Source organism: Columba livia, chromosome 11 (genome assembly GCF_036013475.1).
Source record: "Columba livia isolate bColLiv1 breed racing homer chromosome 11, bColLiv1.pat.W.v2, whole genome shotgun sequence".
Classification (NCBI taxonomy): Eukaryota; Metazoa; Chordata; class Aves; order Columbiformes; family Columbidae; genus Columba; species Columba livia.
The window spans coordinates 19,023,962-19,044,184 of NC_088612.1; the positions used below are offsets into that span (position 1 = coordinate 19,023,962).

The 20,223-nt window shown below is 42.1% G+C and overlaps 3 protein-coding genes across 20 annotated transcripts in view; 2 read left to right on the forward strand and 1 right to left on the reverse strand.

Annotated features, from left to right (window-relative positions):
- ACSBG1 (acyl-CoA synthetase bubblegum family member 1) overlaps positions 1–2,852 on the forward strand; it is a 41,336-nt gene extending 38,484 nt beyond the window's left edge. For all 10 annotated transcript variants that reach the window (XM_021283331.2, XM_065077024.1, XM_065077025.1 and 7 more), the window contains one exon: positions 196–2,852. In XM_021283331.2, coding sequence (XP_021139006.1) covers positions 196–272 — 77 coding nt within the window. In that variant the 3' untranslated portion in view covers positions 273–2,852. The remainder of the gene's footprint in view (positions 1–195) is intronic.
- Positions 1,671–15,588, reverse strand: IDH3A (isocitrate dehydrogenase (NAD(+)) 3 catalytic subunit alpha). Its single transcript, XM_065077036.1, has 11 exons — positions 15,455–15,588; positions 13,383–13,445; positions 11,145–11,228; positions 9,686–9,800; positions 8,936–9,123; positions 8,546–8,679; positions 7,737–7,839; positions 7,594–7,658; positions 5,768–5,852; positions 5,130–5,282; positions 1,671–3,300 (listed from the first exon to the last, which is right to left on the reverse strand). Exons 1-11 carry the CDS (start codon positions 15,479–15,481, stop codon positions 3,217–3,219), a joined length of 1,101 nt encoding a protein of 366 aa, XP_064933108.1. The 5' UTR covers positions 15,482–15,588; the 3' UTR covers positions 1,671–3,216.
- The window catches only part of CIB2 (calcium and integrin binding family member 2), a 46,700-nt gene continuing 41,944 nt past the window's right edge, over positions 15,468–20,223 (forward strand). The window contains exons 1-2 of one of the 9 annotated variants that reach the window (XM_021283324.2): positions 15,484–18,995; positions 20,031–20,201. In XM_021283324.2, coding sequence (XP_021138999.2) covers positions 20,152–20,201 — 50 coding nt within the window. In that variant the 5' untranslated portion in view covers positions 15,484–18,995; positions 20,031–20,151. Of the gene's footprint in view, positions 20,202–20,223 lie in introns of all 9 variants that reach the window. The other 8 variants (XM_021283326.2, XM_021283325.2, XM_021283327.2 and 5 more) reach the window with 8 other exon arrangements.

The following is a 20,223-nucleotide window of genomic DNA, read 5'->3' on the forward strand; positions in this document are numbered from 1 at the left end:
CTTTGAAGTTCTGATGCTCCTGTGGAGCCAGCCTTACATACTACACTTGCTTCTGACTTTCAGCAGGTATCTACAATTAGTGGGACATGTTCTGCCAAACAGGCGCTTCCATAGAAAATCTTAGGAACCAAAGCTCAACCAGAGTAGGAATTCTCGTTGGTGTTTCTGCTGTTGTGACTAACTCCCTCTTTTAAGGTCCGACAATGAAGTTAAAACGGCTCACCGTGCTTGAGAAATACCGAAAAGAAATAGACTCCTTCTATGAAGAATAAGAAGTCTTTCAGCCAAGCATGAAGATCAATGTATGGGCTGAAGAATTTCCTAATCGAAAGCATTAATGAAGATTTCTGCTTGTTTTGGTTGTGTAGTCCATTGAACTGAACCACTAGAAAGCTGCCGTCAGTTTAGTTGTTCCTGCCTCTCACCTGATGGTTTTGTCCTCTTCTTACAGAAGCATCTACACAGTATGTCCGCTCTCTAATGTTGCTTTTACTTATGCCACAAATGATTAAGGTTAAAAACATCTTCTTGTGTTGTATAAACACAAGGTGTATAATTACCTAGTTCCTCTAGACTGAAACACTAACATTTTTTATAGTGATCTTCCCCTTTTTTTGTGTTCTGCAGGATGTTGCCTGTAGCTCATGATATAATTTGGCAGATCAGTAGTTAGCAATACTGCTTAGTGAAAACGTTATACACTCCAGTGGTAATTATTAAAAAAAAATCAGAAGGGCTGTTTTTTTTCCTGTCCCAGAGTTTATTTTTATTCACTAACAGGAAATTTCAGAACCTCGACACTCCTCTTCCATTTTTATAGTGGCTGGAATGAAGACTTTTGTGAAAACAGCCACTCATAATTTCTTAAATCCATGTTGAAATAAGCATTGCTATTTATCATAAAAATGAATAATAAAGAAGCTGGAGGAATAGCTCCCTAGGACTGAAAGACATAAGGTAGCAAATACGAAAGTTGCACCAGGGGAGGTTTAGATTGGATATTAGGAAAAATCTCTTCCTGGAAAGGGCTGTCGGGGTCTGGACCAGGCTGCCCAGGGCAGTGCTGGAGTCACCATCCCTGGGGGGGTTTCAAAGATCCAGAGATGAGGTTCTCAGGGACATGTGTTACTGGTGGACTTGGCAGTGTTGGGTTAGTGGTTGGACTCGATAATCTTAAAGGTCTTTTCCAACTAAAGTGATTCTATGGTTCTGTGAAATATAGGAGCTCTCACATTGAAGTGCTATTATAAAACTTCTTTAAAATTGTTTCAAGCACTTTTTTTTTTCTAATCAGGAGTTTAGAAGCAATGTTAATCAATGTGTATCTGCATGTTTCAATATTCACATTTTACTAATTCTGACCAATGTGAGCTGCATTTCTTCTTCCCCATAGAAAAAGGTTGTATTAAGTGAAGGACGTACTTGACAAAGTTGTCTAAAGGGTTTGCTGTTAGTAAGCGACCTCTGGCAGTGTTACAATGGCAAACACAAGCAGGGTCCAGGCACTGTTCGTGCTCAAAAACCTCATGCAGAATAGGGCGCTGTTTCCAGGAGAGCTCCATTACCAGTCTCACACATCTTCTACACTTACAGTTTGTTGCGAGTACCAACAATCAGCTGAACACATCTGACAAGACAGCAGCCTAGAATTATAAAAACAAAACAAGCAATAGGACTTGGAAAAGTTTATTTTTCCCCATTTTGTGCGTTGATGGTAATTCATAAGTTCTTTAACAATATTAATCTAAAGGAAACAAGGAAGCAGCAGCTTGTAAAACACAGAAAGAAATGTTGCCCTGTTCACCACAAGCAGTGTGCAGGAGGAATAAAGCTCATTGTCCCTCCTCCAACAGGCTCTTAGACTACAAAAAACCCTGGGATGCTCACCTCATGCAGTGATGCCAGAACTTACTCTAAATTGGTTTTACTTCCGAAACAACCACTCTTAATAGAAAGTAACTAAGTGGTGTAATATCTATTAATAGAATTCAGCTTTAAGAAGCCTGGTTCTGGCAGTAGGGACAATCTTGTGCTATAGTCACGAGTTTTAAAATACACATTTTCTCGTCGGGTGGCAGCATACCTTAAGACATACAGATCAGAATGTCTCGTAGGATGATCTGTAGGTGATGAAGAAGGGAGGGCACAGATTTGCTTTTGCACCCATTAAGCTTAGTAAGCAGGGAAAAAAATAGTCTCCAGTCTCATTGAATAGGGATGAAATGCATTTCTGGAATATAGGCACCAGAGCCAAACCTTCAATTTGTCTTAATCCACTTAGGACCAGTCCCTTACATTCAGAGTTTCTAGAAGAAAATGACCAGCCAATACAGTAGGACACACTGAACAGCCTATGCATAAAAGTACAACACAAAAAGCTTTCTAGCAGAAGTAATCAGATATTCAGTATAAATTTGCAAAGTTAATACTTTCCCCTCACAATACATGGCAGAAGTAATTTTGTATAATTTAATCTCATTAGAACTCTGTTGCAAAGTGTGTTTGAGAGAGGAAAACTTGTAAGAGTTATTTTGGTAGACAGATTTGAAAAATAGTTTTTACTTCAAGTGTCAGCCCATGCTGGTTAACGGTTGTGGGCTCTTAAAAATACACAAATAGACTAAATCTCTAGAATTTTGCATTTCTTTATTTGTGCCCTCGGAGGGCAAGGCTATATTTCGTGATTCACCAGAGTATCTACAGTGGCTTTTGGATTGCTTTTAACATGAAATTGCTATTTTAAGTTATTTTATACCCGTTTCTGTTGATGAAGGTCATCTTGTGCTATTGTTAGGCTGAAAACCTATCTTCTAAATTTCAGTAAGTTCAATAAAGTAGGTTTTAACCATTAAGGTGCTTTTACATTTCACTAATTCTGTTACTGGTTTATTTGCATAATTTTTCATTGCGGAAAGTAAAAACCTCCAGTTGAAATGGAAAATAGTAGACAATTACAGTGGCAATAAGAGACTTCACTTACATAAAAACGTTCACCAGATGATAGAAATAAATAAGACAAAGCACTTCGAAAAGTCCACTGAAAGCAGGCACAAGCATCTTTTGTAGCCATTTGGAGTAAATTTATTAATGGAGGGGCCTTAACGAAAAAGTTTGCCCTCTTAAGAGACAAACCGTATGCGTTTGGACATGAGGTTATACATAATGTACTCTGCATGATGTGTCCTTTGGAGTTACGACAAGGAGGACGAGAAGAGTTTAGTCTGTGTCCCGGACTCTGCGGCAGATCTCCTCTGTGAATTCCGAACACTTGGCGCTACCTCCCAAGTCTTTCGTCAAGACCTGAAAGAAAGAAAAGAAATAGCATTACTAAAAGGTTTGGTGGGGTTAGTCTGTCTCTGAACACTTCTATATGCTGTTCTTAGATGCTGTGTATGGATATTAAACAGGGGCGAGAAGGAAAACACCAGGTTTGAGATTTTCTGTATCCCTTCATCAGTAAGGACCATGCGGACTGGCGCAGGTGGAGAAAACCAGAGTAGGAACATCAAGCATTATGTTATCAGATCCCAACATGATTTTATTTTAGCTACAGGAAGAACGTGCGTTTGGCCAAAGCTCTCACCAATCCTATGGCCAAGCCCTATGTTTTTGATAAGAAGTTTGTCCTTTGGAAGTAAAACCCGTATATGAAGGCTCAGCACAAAGGCAACTAATTGAGAGTCATTCAGTACGGTTTTGGGGTTTGGTTTTGTTTAAAGGAAACCCACACAGAAGAAACACACATGGCTCTTAATGCTGCATGTTAACAGTTCCTTAAGTTTGCTTAGTTTAGTTAAGAGATGGAAAAATGCAGAGTTAAAAGAGTTTTCATCAAGGACAACTTCTGTCTGGCAGCATGAAGACAGTAAGATAAAAACCAAGGGTGGGCAACATCGCTTGTCCAACTTAAAGCAGTCTCGGAGGTAATTGAAAATCATTAGTTTTCCCCTTACAGGACACGCACACAGACCTTGATTAATTGGCTGGGGCAGAGGGGGAAATAGCAAGCAGGAGAGGCAATAAAGGTTACTATTTTAGGATCTTGTCATTTTAACTGCATTATGCTTCTTCGGTTTAAAAATGTTCTCTCTATTGTGAGCACGGAATCATGACATTGTAAGTAACTAGTAAACAAGTAGCCATGTCACAAAACTTGCACTGTGTTATCTTCCATAGAATTACTGACCTGCAGATGGAGGATTTCATTTCCAGAGCAGTAAATGGGAACTTTACAGGAGCACCTCTTTATTCACTTGTAAGTTTAGATTTTTTTAACTGGCTCCTACACACAGTAAGATAGCTGCAAACAGACCACTTATGAAATGATGACAGCTTTTTGTTTAAGCACACTTGTTGCTTTTCATTACAAAGCAGCTTCTTATGCTCCTGCCCAGGATAGTTGAACCAGCATGGCTTTTTGCTAATTCTCTTTAACTGCAATCTTTGGGAGCTTTCCAGCTATGTCAAAGGATGTCAAAGCAGATGAGTGAAACAATAACAGAGCACAAATTCACGTCAGGTTTCGGACCATAAGTCCCTGTTATCCCCCCCAAATATCCCATGGGAGTCTCGAGACACTTATTGCCAAAGGGAAATCTCAGGGAAAATGTAAATACTAGATAAAAACTGTTACTTTGTAGTCCAAAAATGAGTGGAAGCGGTTAGGGGGAAATAAGAAAATGATTGACCTGAGCAAATGGGAGCAGAAGTACTACAGCTGGATGATCAAGCCTGTGAAAGGCAAATGAGTGTCCTTCACTTCAGGATCCAGATTTAAATATATGTGCTTCATAGGCATGATAAACTTCACAAGTGAAATACCACTAGCTACTTAAACCTCTAATCACCTTCATGAAAAAGACATCCAGTTCTCGCTTTTAGAGTTAACAAAGCTGTGGAAATATAAGACGAGCATTACTGAGACACAAGGAATGCTACAGCCTGTCCTCATTACTGAGTTGGGCAGATTTAATACCACCACAGATCATGTAATTACTGTCAGAGAAGGAGAGTGGCACTGCCCATGTGTCAGGCCAGCACAGCAGGTCATCCCTGATTCTGTTGTTAATTTTTGCTGTGACAGAGTATGATTTTAATTCCCTGCATTTATTTGCACACCCTCATATTACCTTTCCGTCTTTAATTGTATCAAAGCAAGCTGTCTCAATTTTAGTGGCGTGTTTGTGCAGTCCCATGTGGCGCAGCATCATCACAGCGCTCAGGAGGAGGGCAGTTGGATTTGCCATGTCTTTTCCTGCAATGTCTGGTGCTGTTCCATGAACCTAGAAATACAAGTGAACCTATTTGTTACGATGTCAATGTGCTGATTAAAACGTCCGAGGCAATTCAAGCGTATATGAGCAACCTGAAACATAGTCCTCATGCACAAGCATGTCAATGTAGGACGTAATTCACTGTGATATAGTGGAAAGGAGATAGATCAGAACAATTGTGTTCAAACGCATCAGAAAGAGGGAACCAGGTCACCTAATATCTCCCAATTGTGCCCCTTTAAGTTCTGTCTCACAGAGGGTATTTATCTTATGAAAAGGGAGAAAACAAAGTGTCAGTAAAAGGACGTGCAAAAGACTATGTGCAATACACCAACTGCTCTCTCTGGGTGAAGTTTCAGCATCTTCATGGTACAAAATAGTTTCATGGAGAACTTAGTTAAATGACAGGCATGTTGGATGTCATGGCGAAGCTTCATATTCTTAAGTTGAGATAAAGTAGTTATTACTACTCTACCTTGCACACGAAGACTTACCGATTCAAAAATCGCAACTCCATTAGCACCAATATTTCCACTGGGTGTTACTCCAAGCCCCCCAATCAGTCCAGCACACAAATCACTGAAAAAAACCAACAAGTTTTTACATCTACAGTTGCATCTCTGCAAGGTATTAAAATGTTTCTATTTCTCATTTTCTTGCAACTATAACTTATTTTATATACCCACACAATCTGAGAATAAAATTGAGGAAGAACAGATGCTGTTAGCTGCTTGTACTCCATTGGAACATGTGAAAATTTGTATAACTACTAGCAGGAGAGAATTGAATAAAATTAAAAGGAAATTCCAAACACTAGAATAAAACTAATTAAGGCATAGACACAACAAAAGGTATTCAGAGCACAGAATACCTGTAGAAGTCTCAAAACGGAGCAAAAATGGTAATGTCCTGTTCCCCGTAACTATCCAGAAGTCTTATTGCCCCTGAAGAGGCGGCAGAACTACTCTTTGTAAGTAAAGTCCTTCTAAAACACATGGAAGAATGTTGCTCAGGTAGACAAATTACTAGTAGTTTTCAAGTTAATTGTATGTAGCTTAAGGAACATGTTCCAGGTGACACCAGCCCAGCTTTCCCCCTCTCTATACTGAGCAGCCCCTAAGTCCCAAGCCTGACATTACCAGATGATGAGATATAAGCACTTTGCATTTGGTTTGCTCCAAAACTAACATGGGGAAGGACAAACCAACCGTGTTGTTATCATACTGTACCCTCAAAGCTGAACACGCTGATCAACAAGGTCAGTGAAAATCTTTAGAACTACGGAATTCTTTATGGAATTTCTATGAGAACTTTAAAATCGGTGATAGTGAACGAGGTACGGTGAGTTGAAATATTGATGATGGGCCCTACAGACTTCTCTACCAATTCTTAAAGCAAGAAGTGTTATTTGGAGGTGACAGCCAGCTTTATCAGAGACTACAACTGCGAGAGAACCTCAACAGGCATTACTTCTCATACGTAAGTCACCTTTACTTTTATCACCTGTACAAAAACAGGAGGTGCATTCTAAGATGTAAAGCGCTGCGGAATTTATAGACAAATTCTAATGCAGGCTGTTTTCTCAATCTTTTCTTAGAGGTGCAAGGAGAAACAACGTTTTGTTGTACACTTAAAAGTTCAGATTACGATACTTAATCTTACACATAGTATCTAACTGAATTTACACTCCACCTAAACATTTTACAGAGTGGAAAATGTGTGCTGACGGATTTTGCCTTCAAGATATCAAGTACCTCTGGTATTAACGTTACTCAATTTAATTCTAATTAATTAATTTCATTCAATTTGAAGATGAGGAAAAATACAATATGTCAAACAATCTGGTAGGATATTAAGAGGCCACACGTTTCATTCTTCAGTGATGAAGCAGCATTATGTAACTGTACGGCCAGGTGCTCCAAAGATCATGGTCTCTCAGTCATCGCACACCATCTATTTTAGTGCTTCAGATTAGAAAGTTTTTCCCCAGTATCTAACCAAGTGTTCTTTATTACAATTTAAGCCATTACATTCTTCACGTGTTTGGAGAAATTTCTCTCCTGCCCCATCTGAACAATATTCATAGCCTCCATAAGCAGAAACGTTTCTTCTTGAATAAGAAGCATGTTGTCCCAACAGTATATTAATGATTGAAGTGTAATAATACCATCTTTTCATTCCATTTAGAGTCTGATTTATAAAGTTTTAAACTCCAGATGCATAAAATCATCGCCCCTCTGGCCAGCAAATCACCTGAATACATGTCTGGCAAGTAACAGTATTTTACACGTTGGGACAGCTTAAATGAAAATCTCCATACCTGAGGATGTCACCATACAAGTTGGGCATTACAAGCACATCGAATTGTGATGGATCCTGAACCATCTAGAAAGAAATATACTTTCATGAAGGTGAAGAATTTCAACTAAAAGATAACCACAATCAAAACATGTAAATACTCACATTCAGACACACAGTATCCAGATACATTTCATTAAATTTAATATCTTTACAGTTTTCTGCTGCCTCTCTGCATTTTCTCAAGAAAAGCCCATCAGACATTCTCCTGCAATTAAAGAAGCACAAGAATATTGCAGTTATTAAAAGAAAGCAATACTGAAGGATAAAGAAAACTGCATGCAACAGAGGATTAAATATTAGAGCACAAAAACCTAATTTGTGACTAATTACCCCTTCTGTTAAATATAAATAATATTTTAAATGTTACAGTCAGAGAACTTATGCCTTTTAAATTTCCTCCTAAAAAATGTTTGCATCAGTAGTTTAACAGGCATACATTAGTTCTCAGAATGGCTCATATCCATAAAGGTGCACTGGGTTTGTAAAGGTGGTGTCTATAATACCACATGGGTATTATATATATATATATAGAGAGATATATATATATATACACACCACTCAGTGCAGTACAGAGGGGCTTGGGAACAGTAAAAGACACTGGCCATCTTCATCCTCAGTTTTAAAATTCATTTTCCTAGTTGAAGACTATTTTTAAAGCAAGAGCTTCGCAAGGTAAGTCACAGGATTACTATAAACTTGCTAATAAAAACATCAGTATGCAATGATTACAGCCCCACCAATAGTAGGGCAGTATTGTCCATTTTCCTTAGGAGACCTTTACATACTGCCCATTTTATGTACTCCCACTAGCATCAATAGAAGGTATACACTTGAGGAAGATTTTTAAAGCTATTTATAACTGAATGCATATTATCATTGGCTGTTCTTCTCAAAAATAAATGTCAACATACATAATATTTGCCTTGTGCACAGCAGTAACGTGGCTTCTCTGATTGTTTCGGGCGTACTCAAAAGCAAACTCTGCAATCCGCTTGCTGGCTGCTTCTGTGATCAGCTTGATGCTTTGCACAACACCGTCCACAATCTGAAAGACAGCGGTTGTGTCCATAGGAAAGGCGTAAGCTCATTTTTCAGGTCACTAGTATGGATGTTTGGAACAAAGCAGTAGAATTCTCAATGAGGCAGTCTCAACAATGCATTTCACAATAAAATACCTTTTTTATGGGTAGCAAACTCAAGAAACACCACCCAGCCTCTCAGTACGAGGCCACTGAGAGGGGGAAAGGTCCCGTCCATGAAACACAGAACCCCCCCGGAACACACGACTTCCAGCAACGTACCACGTGCTCAATTCCACTGTATTCGCCTTCTGTATTCTCCCGAATGGTGACAATGTTCACATCTGTGTATGGGGTTTTGTACCCCTCAATTGAGACGCAGGGACGTACGTTTGCATAAAGGTCAAAGGTTTTACGCAACAGCAGGTTCATTGATGGGTGCCCGGCAGCAATTGGCGTCTTTAAAGGCCCTGAAGAAAAACCAAGACAAAACAAATATACCAGAATGAGCGAAAAAATAAAACCCTCCGTGAATTTTAGAGTTGAGACTCTAGGTAAAGTACTCTTACAGGGGATCTCCAAATTCTATTTCACCCTGATGCTGAAATGCCATGGAAATTCCCTGTGCTATGAAGAGCACTACCCAGTGATGTTCATCAACTGCTTAAAGGCCAAATCACATCCTTTACGTGGAGTAGCAGTTTTTACAAAAGGTTTTCACTGAAAACAACTTAAGAAGTTGCTAGTCGTTAGGAATATAGTTACCGCATACTATTGAATAGCAACTGCATTAGAAATGCGTTCTGCATGGAGTCCAAAGGCTGGTACATAATAATACCTGCAATTAACATATTTCTTAAAAGATTTATGAAAGTTATGGCTTTGGAATGAAGGACTGTTCCAAGACTGCAGAACAGGCTGTCCCCTATAATTAGCCATTTTGTTGTGCTACAGATAAAGGACTTTGGCTTTATGTCAGACTCACGATAAAAACAACAGTATTGAATATCTTTGTATTAACCCCTCAAGTACCTTTTAATCCCATTTTGTTTTTATCCATGGATTCTTTGGCATCTGGGGGTATCATCCACTTCCCTCCTGGTCCTTTGATAGCTGTAACATTCCTCTCTTCCCACTGAATAGGAGCCTAAACACATTTACTCTACATTAACTTAAATAGCATTACTTTTGTTTCAAGCTTTAACTTCCCTTTCACAAAAAAGGTGCGTAAGAAATTTTGTCCAGGACTTCTTCAGCAATTTTTCTCTGGTGAGTCAGAGCAAGCATGAGATGTTCGAACTCAAAAATAAACTTTTTAAAAGGATTAAGTTAGTAAAAATTAAATAGAATGAGCAGCATATCATAGACTTGAATACAGTGATGCCTTCCTAGGCATCATATACAAAGAAATACACATCAAATACACAGAGATGCAATATACATGCTATTTCTTTCAAACTCAGAGCTGTTGAGTCCCTTGTACACAAGAGTCAAAACTGAAAACTGAATTACTTGTGAACCCATCATCTATACTGCCTGGAAGACAGTACATAACATAGACATGTATCTGTTATCTATCTGAAAATTCTGCAAATGTTCCACAATGCTCTCTGGATTTGCATTCACCATGGCAATCTCCTCAGTGGAGCCAGGCTGCCTCCCCTTCATTTTATTGGGAAGGACCACAAAGGGAAAGATCCAAGGGCTTGCAGAAGAACCAGAACCAATCTGAGCACAACATGCAAGAGAATCCCCTTTAAAACCAACACGTCTGATTCAGCGTTGCAAGCATGCACTCACACACGAACTTAGGTCTCAGTCCTCCACACCTGCTACTTGACACCCCAGAAACAACCCAAACTATTAAAAGAGAACTTCACTTTTCCCAGATCTAAGTCAGATGGCCGCAACAGAAAGGGAATATGCCTCACTGCTGTTACTTATGTGGAAGAGTTTAACTGGAATCTCTCCTGAATAGCTGTAGTTCTTTTCAAGGAAACTCAACAGATTCTGGTGAAGCTCCTCAGACAGGCAGTAAAACACTCCTTGGGTGTACATAGTTTTCATATCACTTAAGTGAATGTATTTAGCCGTGCAGCAGTTTAATTTCTAAGAATAACCCCGTCCTTTCGCAAACACTTTCATCTGCACTGGAAGTCGCAATGAATGAAAGAACAACCTCTATCAGCTGCTCAGGATTGTTACGTCAACAAGATGATTTCACATGATATATTGAGTTCATATTTCCAAAACTTAAACACAGCATTTTCTCTGAGTGCTCTATTCCTCTGCCAGCCAACAGTCCCAAGCCTTGCCTTCATTTGACAGTCCTATCTTTTATGAGCTGAACCTTCAGACTCTTTCTATTGTCAGGAAGCTTTAATGGCTTAAACATGACCCAATCTTTTGGAAGTTAAAGAGAAAACATTTCAATACACCTACTTAATACCTGTTGAAGCTAAACTCGCAAGGCAAGACAAATCTGACTTACTTTGGCAGCATCAAAGATCTTCATGACAGCAGCAGAAATTTCAGGTCCTATGCCATCTCCTGGGATTAAAGTTACTGTTTGTACCTAGGTGAAGAAATATCAGCAGTACAACAAATGAATGCTCGTTTTCCATGTAGAAAACATTTTCATGTGTTGTAGGAACCAAGTAACTACTGGAAAATAAAATAAAGCTTCGATTAGCAAATATTCACTGTGGAGAATAGCGAGAACGCCCAGCTTGCTTTCAAAGGCAGCGTGCAAACATTTTGAGAGGATCGTTTCAAATCTGCCTGCTCTCGTTCCTGTTTCCAAACACCACGGTTCCACCCGAAAGGCGGGTTCCTGCTCAGTGCTCCGTGAAATGAAGGATCTCAGCATGCTTTCTGCTTGAAATTTGGAGATACTATTGCCTAGTTATGGCCATGCTACCCGTATGTCTCCAATATTATCAACACGCTGCATGATACTGACACATGCTGGAAAAGACTAAATTTAAAAAAAGCTAAATTCACCTTAAAAAAACCCAACTCACACACACCTAAACTTCTCAAGTGGCTTCCTAAAAATCTCAGACCCATTTTTAACAATACCAAGTAATGTTCCTCCCATAATGTTTTCAGTCTTTCTTTTATCATCATCAGACAGATCAAATAAATTGCACCGCTCGGGCTCACTGAGTAACAGGGGAAGAAAGTTCTCTGCTTTGATAAAAAGAATAAGTTATGATCGCTATTCTAATCATACATTCCCCAGCTCCCTTTGCTTTATTTAAAAACTCCCAAGAGTTTTGTACGGGCTCATTGTTACCTACAAAAAAGGCAGCTCGGGTACAGCGTGTTTTGCAAAACCCCAGTTAGAATCAACTCGCGAGATATGTTTCCATCCTTCTCCACACAGAATATTCAGAACTGCAACATCTACTATCCGATATTTTTAAACTAATTTGAACCAAAGAAATTCACTATGCACAGCAAAAGAAGCGGCGCTTCAGGTACAAGAACACGAGATGAGTTTTTTGCCGCGTGGTGCTGGTGTTTCACAGCGCAGCAGGACTCCTGAGTTCTGAAACACTGACGTGCTATCGACAGTGTTGAACACGAGCCCTATGGGGAGAGGCTGAGGGAGCTGGGCTTGTTTAGTCTGGAGAAGAGGAGGCTTAGAGCTGAGCTCAGCACTCTCTAGAACTACCTGAAGGGCAGTTCTAGCCAGGTGGGGATTGGTCTCTTCTCCCAGGCATCAGCAATAGGACAAGGGGCCATGGGCTTCAACTCTGCCAGGGGAAATTTAGGCTGGATATTAGAAAGAAATTCTTTACAGAGAGAGTGGTCAGGCATTGGAATGGCTGCCCAGGGAGGTGCTGGACTCACCATCCCTGGAGGTTTTTAAACTGAGATTGGACATGGCACTTAGTGCCATGATCTAGTAAACGGACTGGAGTTGGACCAAGGGTTGGACTTGATTATCTCTGAGGTCTTTTCCAACCCAGTTGATTCTGTGATTCTGTGACAGAACCAGAGGTGCCTCAGCTTCGAAACAATTTTATACTCTATAGGATATGAGCAACCCTTCCGTTTCTTTTCTAGCTGTTCTACAAAACTTGTAATTAAAAGCCACAGTTCCTCTTCAGCATTAAGTCGCGCCTAAGGGTGCGTGCGGTGGTGCTGAGCTCTGCTTCTGCCTGCACAGTTTTCAAGGCCGCCTTTGCTGGAAAATAATGTCCTGTGGACTTCAAACACAGACACATAAAGAAGGTAAAATATCTTCAAGGAAATACACAGTTGGTGTCTAAAATACTTTAAAGAGGGCCTTGAAAAGGCAGAACTTCGGATGCAAGGTATGCTAAAAGCAGCAGTAAAGTAAATCTAGTGCTTGGGGGAAAGCCTGCAAAATAAAGAAAATGAGAAGCTTCTCAACAATCTTTGCACTTTGCCCAATATTTGCCCATTTCCAGATGCGTTTCAGACAACTGGCTTGTGTCCATATTTTGTGAAAAGTTTTCACGCCACTTCTATCTTTTGCTAAAGCCTTTTTTTTATGACTTACACTTTAATACGCAATTGCCCAAGACAGTAATTAACCAACAGAAATACAGCATGGCAGTAAGAGCATATATGTTCATTTATTTAGCCTTTATTTTTTGAGAATGTAAAAATAACAACAGCAATCTTATAGAAGTAAATTTCTGAACCCCTTTCTTGAGAAACTTCTTAAAAGAAAAAATGGTACTATTATACTCACAGCACTACTAAAACTTCTGGTCACCTGTTTTTGGTTTTTGAAAGCACCTAGCAATCGAGAAACCTGCAAGAATATAAAAGAAAAAGACGCTATTTTACTACACAAATGGGATTTTTAAAAGTTAACAATATCGCAGCCAATCCGCATTTGAAAATCATATTGCTTTTAATTTGCTGTCCGGAACTAGCACAAAAACCCAAGTGAAAGAGGAGCACGGAACGCCGTGCCAAGCCGCTCTCTGCCGTTCCGCGCACCGACAGCTCGCCGGGTGTTCTTAGCACAAGGTAACGCCGGGACAGCGCGCCACGAGGGACACATCCTGCACAATAACCACAGCCCCTACACACTGCACATCTGACATAAGACTGCGCCGACTCCAACTAAACTCAGGATTAAGATCCGTGGAAAGCAACGTGAAATATCAAACACCTTCGCCAACAGTTGGGTGGGCAGTATCTTTACACGTTTGAGGTAATGTTTCCAGAACTCCTTTGCATTGGTGTTGCTTCTTCCACTCAGACCGCGGTGAATTTTATTCTTCCACCTTTTACATCTTTAGGTTTTGTCCTGTTGCCTTCTGTGTGCATGACAGTTTTTAAAAACCATAGTTGAAATGCAAGTTAAAGACAAAATTCACCATAGCAACAAGGCTACGCAGCACAGCCAAAGAGTTACACTTTCCAACAGCTCAATGTTCCAAACTGGCATTAGGCTTCAAAGCTGGGATGGTCTCTTGGCGTGAGCTCTCACCTAGCTGAGCGCCACAAATCCCCAGTCGGATCCTTATCGATAACTGCAGAAAAATCACAGCCTGCCAGTCTTAACCCTCCTCTCCAGGATTTTTCATGCCTGACTTGAGAATCAGAAGACTTCTAAGTGTAAACAGACTACTTTACTGCTACCGTACCCACCCATGCAGCCTGTCTGCAGCGATCGGGCTGCGCGGGAATGTATTTGACAGTCCGTGTTCCTCTCCTGGCCAACCTGTATCTGTCATCTCCTATCCTTACCGACACGCATGCTTAAACACCGCCATGTGGCAAAAGGGACTAACAGAAACAACACAATTCTCACGTACGTTGTAACGATGCTGTGGGAGAAGTAATTTAAGCCAGGATTTATTTTTCCTTGTAACCCAACGTGGGATGTCCAGGGGCAGCGCAACAGGCGGGCGGCGCTGACCACAGCAAGCCGTGGATTGGAGGCAGCGGCTGGAGCAACCAAGTGAGGAGGTGCAGCCGAGTGCTCGGGTGCCGGTGTCCCCAGCTCCGCACACCCAGCCAGGGCAGCCCCAAAAGCGAACAATCCCCTTGCCAGAGATCAGGGGCCTGGCATGTTATTCTTATTGATACTTAAGCTCAACACCTGTAACGCTAGAAGACAATCAGGCATGGCAAAACTGATCCATTCCCACCCTAAAGTCACGCGTGGTGATCCACCCTCGGCAGGTCTCCCGCATTTTGGCGGGCGTGTGAAGCGGGACTTGCTCGCTGACCTCCGCAGGCTGCTGTTTAATGTGCAATACGAATTTCAGCCACTCAAGGCAAAAAGCAGCAGCAGCACCCGTGACAGCCGCAGGACTCGTGGAACCGGCTCAGCGCCGGCAAACCGGAGGACACGCACCGGGCCGGGCAGCAGCGGCACGCCCGGTCCCCGCGGCGGCTCCGCAGTGTCCGGCTCCGCTCGCCCTCGTCAGCGGTGACGTTTGGAGCCGTCACTTGCAGCAGGCGGCCGGGGGAGCTCCCAGCAGCACCCGAGGGCCGGGCCCGGGCCGCTGCCGTGACCTCTGCGGCGCGACCTCCCCGCCAGGCCGGCGCGGCGGGACCCGCGGCCCGGCCACCCGCGCCCGTTACACTAACGGCGGGGCCGCCATTCGGCCGCCAGCCCCGCGGCCGTGGGGAGCGCTGCCAGGGCCCGGCGGCACCGCGACCTTGCGGGGACACCGCCTGCGGGGACACCGCCTGCGGGGACACCGCCCGGGCGCCACCGCCCCGGGGAAGGTCACACGCGCGCCCCGGCCGCCCCCGCGCCCCGCGCGGCGCAGGGTTCGCGGCGTGTCCCTCCTGGCTCACCGTAGGCATCCACGCGGCCGCAGCCATGATGCTCCCGGGCAGCGCGGCTCGCTGAGGCCCCGCAACGCTCGCGCCCGCCGCGAGACCGGAACCGGCGCGCGGAGAGCAGCAGGCCCCGCCCACGCCGCCATAAAGCCCCGCCTCCGGGAGGATGCGGCAGCGCTGAGGGGGAGGCGGGAATGGTGGTGTCTCGGCATCTCAGCTCCTCAGCCGCTACCCCGCGCTGAGCCTCCTGCATCTTGCTCCCGGTAGCCGGGTTGCCCTCGTCCGTTTGCGCCTCGGGGGGAGACATTCCTCCCTCTCCTTCGCTCCCGGCCCGGCGGTTCGCTGAGGGGAGCGCCCGGCAGCTGCGCGGCCGCGGCCCGGCCGGTGCTGCCGCAGAACCGTCGCTCGGTCGGTGCGTGAGGGGCCGGCCGCGCGGGGCCGGTGCGGCCGGAGCACGGAGCGGGGCGGGGAGCCCCGGCTGCGGGGCTGAGGAGTTACCGCTGTGGCAGCCACGTAGCGACACACAAAAGCAGTTTCGCAGTCTTGATATGTTTGATGATTTTATAAAGTCTCAACGTATAGAATTAGGTCGTTCACAGGAGGAAAAAAAAAAATGAGTTATCATTAAAAGTGTGAGGTATTTGTTGCAGCGACTAAGACGCCATGCGCTTGAAGGTGTTAAAAAGCAAAGGTGTTGAAATATGGGCAGTTCAAAATTTAGGTTTGCCTTAATTTTTTGAGGTACTTGTGTCTTTATTTCGGAAAGTTGCCGATGATGTGGTGTCCCTACCCGGCGGGGGGCGGCGCTGTTGGGGCAGGTGTCTCCGTGTCCCGCCAAAAGCGGTTAAGAAATGCTTATTTTCTATGCTTAAGGGCGGTGAGGTAGCTTGGGATGTTGTTGAGAGTAAGGCACCAAGCTGGAACTAAGGCAGTTTGAGCTCTGACTTCGAAAAGATTTTCCTCCCTGTGAAGTGGTGACAATACTTCCACCTCCGGGGTGATCTGCTTAGACAAATAGTGATGCGGAGACTCTTTCTTATGATATGGCTGAATAACAGTGTTGCCATTGCTTGAGACTGTGTTCAGTCCGTTTATGTCAACTGTTCTGTTGTCAGTTTGGACAATTAATCTTAGGAATAAATTATTCTCTTAGCTTTGATACAAAATCAAGACAATTTCAAAACTCAGTGTTTGCAGAGAGTGATTTAAACGTGAGCCTAATACATCCTTAAAGTGTAAATTTAAAAGAAGAGGAAAACTACCTTTGGTTTCTTACGCTTCTTTGGCAACATAAATATTTGGGTTCTGTCTCAGTGTAATTTTGTTACGGTTTTTGGTGGTAGTTATCAGGTTACTTGCAGGATTTCCATTTAGTTACCTTTGTCCTGTATGTGCTTGAAAACTAAGGGCTGTGATTGTGTCCTTGGTTTGCTCTTGTCTGGAAGGCATGAGTAGAAATTATCAGAATTGATGTTTGACAATATACAGCATTAGCAGCCCCTATTTTCAGGGGGTCACTTAATATTCTTTTTTTTTTTTCATGATAGGGCACAGTGGAACTCACGTTTTTCCCCTGTTGAAACTCCCTAACCTGTGTGTGTTTTTTGATAGTGGTTTGAAGTGAGAATAGTTGGCAGAGTTCTCTTGATAGTTCTGTTAGATATTGCTGGTTTTTTACCTTAGTCTTCAAAATCTAAATTGGCCCTGTAGATATCTATAATGTTTCTGTAAAATAACTTTTTCTGTTCAAATCTTGATTGTACTTTGCACCCATTGGCTCTTTTGTTGTGCTGTATTTACTTCCCACAGCTTCTGTGTCCTATTCTCTGTTTTTCTTTCTCCCTCTTGTAAACTGAGGCTTGCTCCTGTCTCAGATTTACCTGTGATATCTCTAGGACATAGTATTATAGCTAAATTTTCCATGATTTTACTGTATTGTTTCCCATGAGGCATATACATTCGTTATACTAATGTCTTTGTATTTCTTGTTTCTTTTGTTGAGATGCTTACCAAAGGACTCCATAAATGTTAAGCTGGTTATGTGCTATACTACACTGATTAGAAAACAGTGTGAATATACTTGTATTTTCTGACTGTATCTGCATGTACTTTCTGGGTTTACACTGAGGGGAGGGGAGAAATTGGGGAGAAGTTATTTTTTACATATATTTTCCACAGCTATTGCAACAGGTTTCTGATCTGTGTCTTATAGGTGCTGCCATAATAATACTACAATAATAAGCCATTAATAGGGGCTCATTTGGGTTTGAAAAGGGCTAAACAACACAGCAATAAAACCATCAGTAGTTATTCTGCCTAAAAAAAGGTGCCTGTATAGATAGCAGTAGTTTCTTTTCCCTAGTGATCACTGTACTGAGACTCCATGTGAGGAAATTAATTATATTAAATTCAGTCTGCTTAGGAAACTTTGTCTTGTGCAAAGCATCTATTTTTTTTTTTTTTTTTAAAAAAAAAGGTAATTTTTACTTGATTTATTTATGGATAAATTAGGCTTCATGAAATGCAGATGGAAACCTCCATCCTCTAAGACAGTGTATTTCATTAAGATAGATAAGATCATAAACCCAACAAATCTGGCACAAGATTTTCCTTTCTGTTTGTTTTCTTTAGGTTCAAAAAGTCTCTACAGAAGGTTCGTCCCATCATAATAAATACAATTCAGTCAGATAGTCAGCATCTTTCATCGGCTTGAGGGCCCTGAGTTTTGCATCTTTCTCAGGTTCCCTTTACTCGTTCATAAAACAGGGCTCAGTCCCCTGAAACATTCTCCTATAGGTTAGTGCTTCCAGACAAATGTCGTGGCGTCTGAGCATCCTCCTCTTGCTCATGTGCTGGAAAAGCAACTTTTTCATCCATTGCAGTAGCATCAAACTGGCATTTTCACTTATTTTAGGATTTCTGTTTTCTAACCGTGTATTTACAGTTCATTTTTTATTTATAGTTTGCAATAACTGTTAAAAGAGGAGGCAAGTTCTGACAGTTTGTGTAGCATATTACACTGGTCATGTTCTGTAGCTCTGTAGCATCTCTGTTTAAAGAACTCACAAGCATTTAAATTATTTTATCTCCACAGCACCTACTGTAGGTAAACATAATTATTCTTCATTTACCTGTGAGCAAACAGAATTGTGAATAACTTTCAAGTAAATAAAACAAGCCTCAAAGACTTGCGGGGAATTTCTGCAGCATCTGGAGGGACAGAACTTTTCCCCTTGTAGTTGTTGCAAGTAGTGATCATTGCAGCAGAAGGGGGCCCTAATGACTCATGGAAAGTAGCAACAGAATAAATGTACAAGCAGCCCTTCTAGATCAAAACTATTCTTTTTGCTGACAGAGTGAATCTTTAGGAAGAGCTCGTCTGTGAGGAAACATTGGTGGGGGAGAGAAATTGTTGGAATACAGAGGGTGCAGAGGGCATGAAATCTTGCAGGTTCTTTCTCCCCAATTAAAAGTTGTAGCAAATCAACCTGAGCAGTGAAGGCAGCAGATATGCAGCTTCGTTGTTGAAACTCCGTGTGGATCCTCTCGTTAACAGGTAAAGTGATCTCTGTTCATAGTAGCTTGACCTTCCTTTGAGGAGTAAGAGCTGCCATACTTAAACCACAGTCACATTCTCACTGCATAATTTACAGAGGCAATTTAAGGTAGTATGACCTGTCTGTTGGAGGTTATTGAGCTGACACCTGTACTAGTAAACCAGAGCCCAGTCCCCTGGTGTAGCAGCAGTGGTTCAGAGCAGCGGCTGCACGGGAGGCACGCAGGGGAGCCGGCGGGATTTGTCCCCCTCCTTGAGCTGCGGCTGTGGTAATGTCCCTGCAGCTGGGGGTCAATTCCAGCCTTAGGCGGTGTTAAGCTGTTGCAGCTGACAGCCATCTTGCTATGAAATATTAAATCTGGTGTACAAAGTTGGCAGTATATTTTCTGCTCCATACATTAAACTTTTACAGCAGGTGAAGAGTTGCTACGTAAGGATGTTCTCTAGTATAACGAACACTGTAATGGCAAGATTATTGTACATATACTCTTCCCCTTAATAAACTTTGCAATTGATTGCAAGTATGTGCTGCGTGTTGCTAATAGCTGAAAATTACTTGTTTTGACAAACAGTTTAGAGACATTGAAATACAGTAAAGTGTGATGAAAGACCAGTACTGATAGCAGTAAGGTCAGCTCTTGCTGTGCACATAGAAGAGTATTGAATTGTTGCGGTAGATATTGCTTAACACCCAACTGGCAAACAAAACTAATCTTTAAATACAAACAGATAGAAGAGGTGAAAAAGAGCCAGCTGGAAAATTATCTGTTATTTGATACACAGAGATAGGAGTGAAAAAGCTTGTGCATTATACTGTCATTAAATTTTACCTCAACAATCAGTAGTTGAATCTTCTTTTAAAAAATCTGTGCATTTTACTTTTATTTGCTAATAAAAATACCCTTCAGAGTATGGAAGTAAAAAAGGAAGTTTATTTTCTGGCTGGGTACTCAGTGGGTGCCATTCCCTTAGTAGGCTGAGTCTTTCTTGTAGAGCAAGAACTGCTAACTCTTTTAAAGCAATCAACTCTTTTAGCCATACCAGTTTTCCTGCAGAATTTCTCTACATCAGAGAAAAACCAAAGTGTTTTCTAATATGCAAGAGAAAAGTGGAGGTGGCAGTGTGGAAAGCCAGGCCTAAAGGAATAAACAGGAATATGTCTGTGGACCTCAGGATTTCGGCCTCTGACCTACTTTGTAACCACAAGTAAGTCTCACCTAGTTGGTGC